The sequence below is a fragment of the Antedon mediterranea genome, chromosome 7, assembly GCF_964355755.1.
Source record: "Antedon mediterranea chromosome 7, ecAntMedi1.1, whole genome shotgun sequence".
Classification (NCBI taxonomy): Eukaryota; Metazoa; Echinodermata; class Crinoidea; order Comatulida; family Antedonidae; genus Antedon; species Antedon mediterranea.
In genome coordinates this window covers 30,335,678-30,349,166 of record NC_092676.1, presented here as the reverse complement: position 1 = coordinate 30,349,166, position 13,489 = coordinate 30,335,678, and the positions used below count along the sequence as shown (strand labels likewise).

At 33.7% G+C, this 13,489-nt stretch overlaps 3 protein-coding genes across 6 annotated transcripts in view; 2 read left to right on the top strand and 1 right to left on the bottom strand.

Moving 5' to 3' along the window:
• The window catches only part of LOC140055212 (afadin-like), a 34,125-nt gene extending 26,823 nt beyond the window's left edge, over positions 1–7,302 (bottom strand). For all 4 annotated transcript variants that reach the window (XM_072100468.1, XM_072100471.1, XM_072100470.1 and 1 more), the window contains exon 1: positions 7,074–7,302. In XM_072100468.1, coding sequence (XP_071956569.1) covers positions 7,074–7,205 — 132 coding nt within the window. In that variant the 5' untranslated portion in view covers positions 7,206–7,302. The remainder of the gene's footprint in view (positions 1–7,073) is intronic.
• Positions 7,303–8,620: 1,318 nt separating this feature from the next.
• Positions 8,621–9,452, top strand: LOC140055245 (uncharacterized). Its single transcript, XM_072100528.1, has 2 exons — positions 8,621–8,797; positions 9,047–9,452. Exons 1-2 carry the CDS (start codon positions 8,699–8,701, stop codon positions 9,341–9,343), a joined length of 396 nt encoding a protein of 131 aa, XP_071956629.1. The 5' UTR covers positions 8,621–8,698; the 3' UTR covers positions 9,344–9,452.
• A 1,143-nt stretch (positions 9,453–10,595) lies between these two features.
• LOC140055247 (transmembrane protein 35B-like) lies at positions 10,596–12,433 on the top strand. The gene is made up of 2 exons (XM_072100529.1): positions 10,596–10,844; positions 11,308–12,433. Exons 1-2 carry the CDS (start codon positions 10,746–10,748, stop codon positions 11,599–11,601), a joined length of 393 nt encoding a protein of 130 aa, XP_071956630.1. The 5' UTR covers positions 10,596–10,745; the 3' UTR covers positions 11,602–12,433.
• The last annotated feature ends 1,056 nt before the right edge of the window (positions 12,434–13,489 follow it).

Sequence of the window (13,489 nt, the reverse complement as noted above, 5' to 3'; positions counted from 1 at the left end):
ACAAAAAGGTTAATGTTTATGTGTGTAGTACTGTATAAGTCAATGAGAGTGATCACATACTGTAGTAGTACTGTATAAGTCAATGAGAGTGATCACATACTGTACTATAAGTCAATGAGAGTGCTCACATACTGTACTATATGTCAATAAGAGTGCTCACATACTGTACTCCTCGATGTGTGTACTGTATTCAATGAGAGTGCTCACATACTGTACTATAAGTCAACGAGAGTGCTCACATACTGTACTATAAGTCAATGAGAGTGCTCACATACTGTACTCCTCGATGTGTGTACTGTATAAGTCAATGAGAGTGCTCACATACTGTACTATAAGTCAATGAGAGTGCTCACATACTGTACTATAAGTCAATGAGAGTGCTCACATACTGTACTCCTCGATGTGTGTACTGTATAAGTCAATGAGAGTGCTCACATACTGTACTATAAGTCAATGAGAGTGATCACATACTGTACTATAAGTCAATGAGAATGCTCACATACTGTACTCCTCGATCGTGTGTACTGTATAAGTCAATGAGAGTAGTCACATACTGTACTCCTCGATGTGTGTACTGTATAAGTCAATGAGAGTGCTCACATACTGTACTATAAGTCAATGAGAGTGCTCATATACTGTACTATAAGTCAATGAGAGTGCTCATGTTATGCGCGATTTGAAAGATTTGCGCAATTTGAAATTGCGCAAAAAAAATCCTTGCGCAATTTGAATTGAAACATGTGTTTCAAATTGCGCAAGCAACGTATTAAATTGCGCAAGTAATCTGCAAATTGCGCAAGGTTTTTCGACAGATTGTGAAATCATGCACACCCATATTTTTATAGTAATTTCTTTCTAAGAATGATTCAATTTAACGATTCGATTTAAAGATAAATATCGCATTTCCTTATTTTAGTAGTGCAAATATTGTTATAAGTTAGCATACCGTCGAAGAACCGACGAAGGAAAACGAAGCGGTGGTGTTCCACCAGGCGGGCGCGGCGCGGGCGGCCGGCTATACTACTCTAGCCTAGCTAGGGTCTGGACTACTGATACTGACTAGGTTACATGGCCTAGCTTAAACTAATATTAAAAACTTAATTTTTACATTTATTTTTATTTATTTCAAGTTACTTACAGTGATAATATTATTTAATTGTAATAATAAATGTTATGTATTTATTATACACATGTTATCTTTGCATTTATTATGTTTATTTTGAGTTATTTAGTTTCCAATAAATTATTATAATACCGATTGTCTGGTAGAATTTTGTTGCGCAATTTGAAAATTTACAGTTCGTTTTCAAATTGCGCAAAGGTGTCATATTGCGCAAGAACTATCTTGCGCAATTTACAAATTGTGCAGCGCAATTTAAAATTGCGCAAAGATTGTCTTGCGCAATTCGAAATTGCGCAAGTTGATTGCGCAATTTGAAATTGCGCAAAAAAATCCTTGCGCAATTTTAAATTGCGCAAAAATTCTTTGCGCAATTTCAAATTGCGCAAGGATTTTTTTGCGCAATTTCAAATTGCGCAAATCGTTCAAATCGTGCATAACATCCACATACTGTACTATAATACCCCTTTCACACCAAAACTCCGGAGACACCCCGGGGTTTATGACCATTCAAAACGTCGAGAAACTCCGGAGATACCCCTTTCACACCAACCTAGCAACACCGGGGTTTATAAAATAAAATTGTAAATGTCGCCCTCTATTTTGTTTGTTTACATAGCGACGATCATTAGAATCATTTTAATTAATAATAATTTTAAATTTAATAATTACTTTCAAAAGTCTCAGAAGTAATGTAATGTTTTATTTATACTACTTATTATTTTCTAGACCCGCTATATATTTTTTACAAATATTTATAGTGTTTTAAAATAAAACAAAATAAATAATTGATTGCGAGGATAACCTTTTGACCCGAAACACTCCGGAGTTTGATGTTGGTACCTTTCACACCAAAACACCGGGGTGTCCCCGCAGTTCGCTCTCCGGAGAATGTTCAGCTGTTCAACCCCTCAGTTTTAAACTCCAGAGTTGCTTGATTTTACCTTTCACACCAAACAGCGGGGCATCAACTCCGGGGTGTCAACTCCGGGGTGTCTCCGAAGTGTCTCCGAAGTTTTGCTTTTGGTGTGAAAGGGGTATAAGTCAATGAGAGTGCTTACATACTGTACTATAAGTCAATGAGAGTGCTCACATACTGTACTATAAGTCAATGAGAGTGCTCACATACTGTACTATAAGTCAATGAGAGTGCTCACATACTGTACTATAAGTCAATGAGAGTGCTCACATACTGTACTATAAGTCAATGAGAGTGCTCACATACTGTACTATAAGTCAATGAGAGTGCTCACATACTGTACTATAAGTCATTGAGAGTGCTCACATACTGTACTCCTCGATCCCTTAATATTGATCTGATCCACCCCAGTCACCAAGTTTTATCCGTCAAAACAACTAGCAAATAACTAATATTCCCAAAGCACTTATTGGATGGATTATCAATAATCCTACAGCATAAAACAAAAACTACGAACTGAACTACCAAACTAACAGTCTGATGTGAGCTGTTAGTTGATAAATTCTTGCTGTTCATAAAGGATCATGTCAACCAGTAGGCTTTACATTAAGTGTTACTATCTAGAACTTAGAAGGGTGGTTGAAATAAATTTACTAATACTAATAGTATTTTGGTACAGTACTAGACAGTACTGCATTATTTTTTTAATATAACGTGGTCAGGAACTGTACCACATACAGCACAAATTATGCATGCAATAGGTGTAGTCTACCGTAGTGTAAAAAGAAGACAACATTTATGTGATCTGATACATTTGTTTTAATAATATCATTCAGCAAATGAAGTTAAAACTGTTCAAAATACAAATGGCCTTGAGTTTATACTCTATAATTGTAGGTGGGAATGCTACTACCTACCACTAGGTTCACAACAATACCTTCATAATACAATACAACCCATATTAGCATGACTAAGCAACTGTATAATGAAATAGGTACACAGGGTACAACAACAGTCAATACACTAGGCTATTGTTTAATTCTTCATTCACACCACAACTTAAGCTCCCATACTTAACCAGCATGAGAGTTCAGTACACTCATACCATCTACAGTATACTGTACATTAGTATTGTTGTGGTTTTGACATTCAATGATCCTGTGTATTTGACTAGATCATAACCTATAGGATTGTATCCAACCAAACTATAATGTTTGTTAAGACAATGTACTTTCTAAATTGTTGTTGTATGACATTATGAATGTTATTGTTAATTTTTTTAATGCAACAAACAAATGGTATCAAACAATGAGCATGCATAGATCTAATTTTTAAAACATAATTCTAAGGGTCAGAGTTCAAACTTTTTTTAACAATTCCAATTTGCTTATTTTATCTTTAAACAGGTTATGCAGTAGGTTAAACAATGTATTTGCTGTGTCTACAATGGACACAACAAATGTCTTTGTATAGCTATTCCCTGTGGGCCTGTTTCTGCTGAGCAGAAATAATCGATTATTAACCGTTTATTTTTTTAATCGATTATTTTTGGGCAGCAGAAACGGCGCAAAATAAAATAACCGATTAAAAATAACCGATTAAAAACACTCAATCCATTGCGTGTTTTAATCGATTATTTCTTGTTTTAACCGATTATTGCGGAGCAGTTTTGAGCTGCAACACAAATAGCGATTATTGACCTCACTTTGACAAACTTCACTTCACAAAGCATGCTGTTTATTTGCGCGATATCGACGACGATCAGCAAAACCACGATCGCGATGTAGACCGAATAACAATCAATTAATGTTAAACATTTGATTTTTATTATTTTGTGGGGGAGAATTATACCGAGAGACTCCAGGATTCTGTGTTACAAGTACACCCGTTACATACCACCAGTCCAGGCTAACGATGTTTTACATTTTTTAGGCCTGTTGTCTGTTTGACTTGTTTCGGTAGAAATATATAGCCTATAGGCCTAGCAGGCCGAAGGTAGAACCAACGAACGGCGAAACGAACTTTTTTCGCCGACGTGTCCTTATTAATATAACATCATTATTCTGTTGTATGTGGTACGGTAGTAGGCCTAGATGTTTATTTTACAAATAATATAGCTTTAGGTAAGAGTAATTTTTAATCCTACATGTGAGAGTTTTAGGCAGCGATAACAAAACAAACCAACTCTCATCGGCCTTTCATAACTTGAACTGCGCTGTGGGGGAATGATGACGTGATTTTCAAAACCGATTACCTGAATAACCGATTAAAGTCGTAGCAATTTTCAATTGCAACGCGATTATTTTTGTGGTTTGCGGTGACTGGAAAAAATCGATTATTTTGATTTTTTCAGCAGAAACAGACCCTATAAGTCAGTAGCTGTGATAATTTGTTAATGAACATAATTAATGATATGTATCACTAAATACCATTTATGCTGGTAGTCTACATACTGTACAAGGATAGAATAAAGCCAAACCAGCAATTATGCCAAATTGCCCATAAACTACCGTAATTGTTTATTTATTATTTAGTTGCCATGGTCTACATTTTTGCTTTCATCATTTTTGCTTTTAAATCTCAATCCAAAAAATTCTTAAATTAATTTGCCCTACAGTATTGTCAATTAGTCATTTTCTTTGAATTAATATAATAGTAATTATGTGATTTCAGTTGAACTTTGTTAGAATCATCAGATTAACACTACTGTACTGTCTGTAGATTCTTTTTATAACAAATTAAAATAATTTCAATAGTCTCCAAAATTAACAATTATCAGAGGGCATTTTGTAATGTTTATATAATTTGTCATAATAATAGTAACTATTTAGCAATATTGATGGAAAGAGCGACATTCCTCAACACCCACATAAATACCACACTAATTAGGTCAGCTTCCCACACAAGCAATAGGCTAAGTACAGCAGTAGGCAATAAGTATAGACTTACAAGTACAGTAGTGTGTACATGGGAAACACCTACAAACAACAAATGATGAGTCAATTCTAATAGATCGAGATCAGATTAAATTCAGATTATTTTGGTATTTGTGATGTAACCTTTTAATAAACATTATAAATTTAATAATGTACAGTAGTTATACTTTTCTAACCTAAATAATGTTAAAAATAGAATTGAAAAAAAAGATTTATATTCACGTAAAGAAATCTGTATCATGCTTTCATTTCTGCTAATCAAATTACGATAGCTTTTTTAAAAATGAAGAATTGGGGATACATTGGAAAGTGCCGTTTTGTAAATTACAAATATTATATTTAAAGTTAGCTGTACACCACGTATAGTATTAGTTCTTGATGTTTTGATCAATATGATTTGATCAATTATTATCAAAACATACATTAATATAATTGTTCAGATTATATAACTAGATAGAACTGAAAAATAATTAATTATTCTCTCCTCTCCTTAAAATAAAACTGTATTTTTTAATGAATGGAATTGAGTTTTGTAAAGATACAGACTAAACCATGCTAGGAAATTTAAATGTTATGTTAATCCAGGCTACTGGATTAGACATGATTCATAAATTCAACTATGTTGATAAAAGTACACAAATATTGATGACTACTACACTATAAGTCATTTCAAGGTCAATTGTCATTTGAATGAATACTGACTTTATTGTACAATAGCAGCAGACAACTACTCAGTAGGCCTACATTTCATTATTACACTTGGATCATTAACTGGCATTTAAATATAGCATAAAATAGACATGCAGTTTCTAAAGTGATGGTAAACTAGCCTACACAATATAGCTCATCACGTTTGTTTCATCTTTACATCAGTATATATTAATGCATGACAGTGTAATTACAGTATACTGTATAATTACAAAAAAGTAAATGAAGTTGTATTAAATTTCCTATCTTTTGCATTGTAATTTTCGATACTTTGTTTTAGATAGTCTATACAAATTCAATAGTTGGATAGTCAACTTTCATTAAAAAAAAACTCACAAAAACTACCATACAATTGTGGTTAAATACTACCAAACTGTGTATCCTATGTTCTGGGTAATCTGCCCACACATCAAGGATTTAGCTTAATAAAATGTTTGTTAACTATACTTCCTGTCACAATCGGCATACAATGCCATTTTAAAATTTTAATTGAGCAATAAAATATTATGATCAAAATGTGATATGGATTTAGTAAATTAACTAGTTAGTGAAACTAAGGAATGTACATCGTCTCAGAGCAAAGGAAAAAGAGGAATATTACATTTTTAAATTGAATACAAAGTAGTACCATATAAAATGATCAGAATGTTAGAAAAAGAACTTTCAAAACTATTTTATTTTGAATCGTATTTTTGAGTGTCGTTTGACAGGTTGTAAAAATAAGGAGAAATTTTAAAATCCTATCAACAGCATTTTTATCAACAACTTCCTCATAATTTCCTGTGTTGTGGCAGCTACTGTGTGAGTGAGGCAAGGTTAATATGATTTTAAATATAGCCCAATTGATGAAACCAAGGTTGTCTACCCCTAAAAAAGCAGATACATTTAGCTAGTTGCTGGAAAGTAAAGTCAAGAATAAATTCAACAAGTGATGTTGATTTATGAGTATTTTACAAGCCATATCAACTGTTATGTTCATTTCTGTACACAACAAGCAGTAAAACAGTCACAACTTTGATACATTGAATTTCAATTTAAAAAGCATGTGTCCACAATTTACTTCATAGGCCTACTTGTCATTAGGCCTAGCCTAGGCAGCAAAGGGACCAGCTAAGCGGCGGGGAACGCCCTGTGACAAACGCTCTTGTTTCAAAATTCGACCAGGTGTGGGAAGAGTGACACACCACCACCACCGCCGGATATTCACACGACGTGAAATTCCTCAACAAAAATACGAATTATTTGAACATAATTGTTTAATAACATTCATAAACACAACTTCCATCTTTTAATGATAATTTTTACATTCTTTTTACATAGTGACAAGGTAAATTTCAAACGAAAACAAACAAATATCAGCTCTTTTATAGTGATCAAAATCTCAAAATACCTCTGTTGGTTTGCTTATTTCAAACAAGTCTAATCTGCTATTATTCCAATCTTCAATTGCATCTCGTAATTTCTGTAGTTCTGTTGGAGAAATAGTCTCTCCGTTTCTAGGAACAAAAATTGACGGATCCATATCCTTAGTATAAATCCATGAAATTAATTCAATAAAAAATCCAAAAGAAACAGAATATTTACAGCTTTCCTGAGACAACCTTCTTCTGACTCCTTCCTTTTATATTATAAAACGTAAAAACTGATATTGTACGACGCCCTCATCGTTGCGTGTTGGGGAGAGAGGGGGCTTTATTTCTAAAACCAAACACACTATCTTTGCTAAAAACCCCACTCTATGTAAAACCCCCATGGATTAATCCATGGTAACTGTTGATACTTTGTAAAAAAATAAAAATAACTGCCACGGGCCACGTTTACGTATTCACGTACGCTAGGTGGGCATCGGCATCTTTACACATTTATATTAGGAGGTGTTCTTAAAATTGAGGGCGCCAAACATAAAATTTACGAGATCGAAAAGGAGGCTTGTGTCAAGCCACAAAAAAAAAAATGATGGTGTGCTCCCTTGCCTCTAGCACGGTAAGGCCCTCTCACAGCTGTGTACCACAACATCAGATGATTTGATGCAAAGATACTACACTATCTTTGTTTGATGTTATTGCCTGATGACGTGTGGTGGAAAGGGGGACGTTTAAATCTGTGAACCCCAAACACAGCAGCGCGCATAGCTCTAACTCTTTTCCAACGACTGGCATAATAATTAAATAATAAACAATAATTATATAGTGCCAATGGATCACTGACCCCTCTAGGTACTTTACATTAGACCCCAACGATAATCGTGTTCCACGACGCTCTACCGACTGAGCTATCCGATCCTCTAGTTTACAGCAAGGTTAAGTACTAGACTGAAGCGCGTATAAAAATATACTATTGTCACCCTTCATTCCTCGTGTACATTGTGACTTAACGGATAGTGCTCTCTAGTAACTATTGTTTGAAATCTCTCAGCTCTACTAGCTGGGGTTCGAATCTCCATGGATAATCAGAGTTTTAAAATATGGATACTAGGTGTTGTGTAGGCGTACACCTAGTATTTGTATTTATCTAACGTTATAAAAAAAAAACCGTACGTATTGTATGATGTAAGTATTTTTTTAATTAGTGAGGTATTATTGGTCAGAATATATAAGGTCTTGATTATTTTTATAGTATAGGGGAAATCATAACAACAATTGAAATTGAAAACAACTAGCTAGTAAGTAGTGTTTTGTACATAAGATGTTAATTAATTACTGTAGTTTAATTTGTATAGGCTGACTCAATATATATTATATTTTTAGTATTCGTGGTTACATATTTCTGTTACTCCTATCATCGGCGCGGCTGCGCGTGTAACTATGTCATTAATATTAATATAAAAATCTTAAAGGCCTTAGAATGTATTTACGTCATCTTCTATATCGTTCTGATTGGGTATATAAGAACCAACCAACATTATTATTTCATGTTTATTATGCTTTAAAACCGATTACTTACTTTACATCCTGTAAATGTATTTCCTTACAGTATATTTTATTTGATTTGAAATTTGTTTTATTTTAAATTAAAATGGAATTTCGTCGTATTGTTACACTTGCACTAGGACTTTTATTTATTGTAGCTGGAGTTCCCAAAGTTGTACCTGTTCAACCACTGCACGATAGATTGGTAAGTTTGCTCTTCAATGTTTAATAATGTAGTATAAGGAAATACAATATAATTCTCTCAAAATGTCGGTGCGGGTGGTCTTTCATTAGACCCTCCCCCAAACAATATTCCATGACAACGGATGAAAGTTAATTTTTTTGCGGCCGGTGCCAGATTTCATCGTCTCATAATTTCTCGTGGCCTTAATTTAATGAATTGTAAATAGTTTTTAACAAATAATAGGATTAAGGGTTTTGTGGTTTATTTCAGGTATCAGATTGGAGAAGATACAGTGTTGCGTTCCCGTTTAATCTCATCGGTATTGGCGCAGAAATGTACCGCACTTGTATCGGTTCTATGGAGATTGTAATGAGTGCATTGATGGTGTTTGGACGTCCTGATGCAGCCCGGTTCAGTACCTTTTGCCTCATGAATATAATGATTTCTGGCGTTTACGTGCTGACGATAATTGGGGACCATCCAGCAGAGATTGCGTTTAATGGTCTTGTTGCTGGTCTTCTCGGATGGTTGCTTTATGATGAGCGTCGTCATATTAAAATAAACTGAGGACTGGGATCACCTTTTAATTTTATATTTTTATCATAAATTGGAGCTCAAAGTATTGGCTTTTGAATATTCTGGTTGATAATAAATGGAACATATTATTGTACGGAAACACTCCTCTTCCTTCCAGCCATTGTTGATATGCCTATATGCTGCATTTCAATTTGTAAAAAAAAATACTTCCTCAATATTAGCTTGTAAAAGAAGAAGTCAAAACAGCATACACTTTGTAAAAAAAAGTTATTATGTTTATAAAATCTAATCATTGTCCATGCTTATTAATCTCAATTCCATATAATAATAGTGATAGTATTTTCTATTGATTTGATTGGTTCCCACTTCTGGTGGACGCACAACGCACGGGCGCAAGTGAGTTGACCAATCACAAACGACAATCAATTGGAACGATCCATTTTGTCATGATTGTACGACGTCCTTGAGTAGTCTACACAATCTGTTTACGTAACGTAACGTTTCATAAGTGTTAATTAATTGTATAGGCCTACATTTTATTAATTGTTATATTAAACCACTATAAAAAATGTCAGAATCGTTTACAGGATTTATTAAACTCACATTGTTTACTTTACTGGGCCACCAAAAATTAAAAGTGCCACTGTGAAGTCCAAGAGGCTTAAGCTTTCACAGTAGTGAAATGACATCATCATGTCCATATGGGCACATCACATTTTTTGGTCACATAAAGTTTGATCATGTAGGCAGAGCTTCTATGTTCTGATTGGAAAAGAAAAATATTTTGCTATTTATATTTTTACGTACTTCTTGCTCATTTATTATTATTATTATTATTATTATTATTATATCAAAATTTATAAAGCGTCAATTCAAAGACCGAGGTACAAAATCAAAGGCGTTGGGCATGTTAGTGGTTTAAAAAAAAAAGAGTTTTGAGCATTTTTTAAAATAAGGCAACAGAAGAGCAGTGTTTAATTTGTGGGGGGAGTGAATTCCAGAGTGTGGGTGCAGCAAAAGAAAACGATCTATGACCAAAGGTTTTAGTGGCTATGCGTGGAACAGAGAGTAAAAAATCATCAGATGATCTAAGAGTCCGTCCCTTTAATCTTATAAATAATCAGTACAAAACTATTTTAAATCAAAACTGTGTAGAAGTGAACGAAAATAAACAATTGTGGTAATATTATAAGTTTTCCCGCGCGCGCGCGCGCTGTGTATATAGAGAAAATTGATCAAATAAAAACAAATTGAGGGCAGCATTCACTCTCCCATCCATCACACACACGGTCTTTGACGTTACGTTCGCGGCGTACACGTTCCAATCCCCCACTCTCGATCCGCCGCCACTGCTGAAACGACTCCACCTCCACTGACCCGTGTGCCGTTTGCTCGAAGATCTTAGTTAGGCCTAGACTTTAATTGAATTAAAATGGGATTTCATCGTGCTCTTAGCCTTGCTCTTGGGCTTCTATTTGTTGCATCTGGAGTACCCAAGGTCGTACCCGTGCAACCACTGCACGGTAAAATGGTAAATAATATTATTATTAAGTGTTATCTAGCCTAGGCCTAGCCAGTATTTAGAAGTATAGCCTAGGCCTACTAGCCTAGCAGCTAGCTAGGCCTCGTTTAAGGGGGATGTACTGAGTAATCATATTTTAATAAAGTTGGTCTGTTTTGAGAAGGGCCCATCACATTCACAGCAGGCTTTTGCCCCTCTTCAATTAATAATAAAGATTGTTTATAAGATAAAGTATACCTAGCCTAGCCCTAGAATAATTTTTAATAAATATTGTCAATTGGTTCTTGAAAACCAGCAAGTGTAGCTAGGATAGTGGCAAATCCGTGTTTTTGGGAAAGGTACTACTAAATGGATATGGATAGATATTTATTATTACAGTATTAATAAAACGTTCTCCTACTACAATAGTAGTATCTCTAGCATATCTACTTTCTCTCCACTGTATATAACACAAACTTGTTTCAATTTTCAGGTATCCGATTTCAGAAGTTTCAACAAAGTATTCCCACTTAAGCAAGTTGGTGTCAAAATGGAAGCAGATATGTACCGTACTGTTATCGGTGCTGTGGAGATTGCAATGGGTGTGCTGGTGGCATTTGGACGTCCTGATGCAGCCTGGTTCAGTACTGTTGGCCTTCTTATTATAATGGTTGGAGCTGCTTACACATTGATAAGCCTTGAGAAACAGCCTATGGAGATCGCTATTCCAATGGTTTTTGGTGCTCTTCTCTTCTGGTTGCTGTTTGGTGATCATCATCGTTACTAGCATTTTAAAAAGCTAAACTAAAACAGAACCTCAACTTTCTAATAAGATCAGAGTAAACCAAAGTCATGGTACGTTTTAAAACTACACACAAATACACACTGACTGGTGTATTCCTAAACAGCAACAGTACAACTTCTACAATAAAATAATTATATATACTAGGTGATGGGAATTTAAGGGTTTTCATTTTAGAGAAATTTATATCACTTCCGATAATGTATGCTAATTTTTGTAAGAAATAAATTTATTTTTCTAACAACAATGTATATCTTATTTTTTATTAGATTTACTAAGATTTTGTTTTTAATAAATATTAGTAATTAGTAAATGTACTTTTTGAAATACCATACACATACACTATATGTAAATCATGAAATTTTGGATTTAAATTTGGTGTAATTATTTAAATATTAAAACTAGTATTAAATTTAGTTGTGGTTTTAGGATAAAAAGCTTGAAAACAATGTAATTTAGAATCTAACACCACCATTTATTAATTGAAATGAAGATGATCAATCTACCTCAAAAATTGAATCCTACTGTAAGGTTTAGTAAATTTGGACAAGTATTCATACAGTATTGTTTCACCATCTAGTGCATATTCTAAAAAGTTTGAAAGAAACCACAAGTATTAAACTGTATTATTCAAAAATAAGGTTTCCTGTATACCAACAACTTGTTGATTTTGACTGATGATATTCTCAACTTTATTTCTGTTTTAGAAATCATATGGTATACAGCAAACCTTACTCTTGTTTTTTCATAGTACACTATAACCAGAAAATACAAAATCACTAAAGAAAGTTTTCTGTAGATAATTAATTAGCAAGTACTAATAATATTCAATTTATATTGTATGATTCACTCTTAAAACAGTTCTGTATTTATTATTCAAAAAAATGTAATAAAAGCAACATTTCTTAAATTTAGTAGTTTATTCTTGGAGTTAAGTGTGATAGGCTTGTTACGAACAAACTTTGGTTTAATATTGACTTCAGTATGGTATTTGCCAACTTCAGCTAAATAGTAAAATTTGGAATTAACATTAGCAATTGACAAGCTTCACTACTGTATATCACAATATACCCACATTATTAACCCATTTTCAGTGCTTAATTTATATGAGGCTATAACTAATAAATGATTAACAGCCCTTGTACCTTCATCAATAGTGCTGTGTGGCATACCCTCTACTCTCTACAAACACTGCCAGTTGTCGTTTGAAATGGACATAAAAATTGCTATTGTTTTTAGTCTAGGCCTTTATTTTGTTTCTTCTGGGATTACAAAAGTCCTACCATTGCAACCTTTGCATGATCGAGTGGTAAGTATTATAATTACACAATGTTTAAATTCAAGTTATAGAAATGTGTTCAAAATAATTACATTGATCTGATTCTGATATGTTGCATTGTAAAAAATTGAATAAAATTGTATTCATTACATTAATTTTGTGAATTAAAAAATTTACTAGTATATTGAATAAACCTAATCATTAAAATGCAATTCCACAAGCATAAAATAAATAATTCCATTATGTTGCATTGTAAAAAATTGATTGAAATTACATTAATTTTGTGAATTAAAAAAGACTAGTATATTGAATAACCTTAGCATAAAATAAATAATGCCATGAGGAATTTGTTTTTACAGAAAACAAACTTTGATGACTTGGCTACAGTTTGTCCATGGCTTTGCCTAGGATTGAACATCGAACCAGATGTATACCGTTCAATGATAGGCATATCAGAGATAACAATGGGAACGCTGTTGGCTTTTGGGACACAGCGCGCAGTACGTATCAGCTCCATTGGTCTACTCATTGTTACTAGTACACTTCTGTACTCCCTGACGGCGTTATCAACGACAACAATTTCATCTTTATTCT

Bases quoted from the DNA above. Each gene is read 5' to 3' on its own strand.
- LOC140055245 (XM_072100528.1), top strand. From the start codon at position 8,699: ATGGAATTTCGTCGTATTGTTACACTTGCACTAGGACTTTTATTTATT. The intron at 8,798-9,046 runs GTAAGTTTGCTC...GGTTTATTTCAG, and splicing joins AACCACTGCACGATAGATTG to GTATCAGATTGGAGAAGATA.
- LOC140055247 (XM_072100529.1), top strand. From the start codon at position 10,746: ATGGGATTTCATCGTGCTCTTAGCCTTGCTCTTGGGCTTCTATTTGTT. The intron at 10,845-11,307 runs GTAAATAATATT...TTCAATTTTCAG, and splicing joins AACCACTGCACGGTAAAATG to GTATCCGATTTCAGAAGTTT.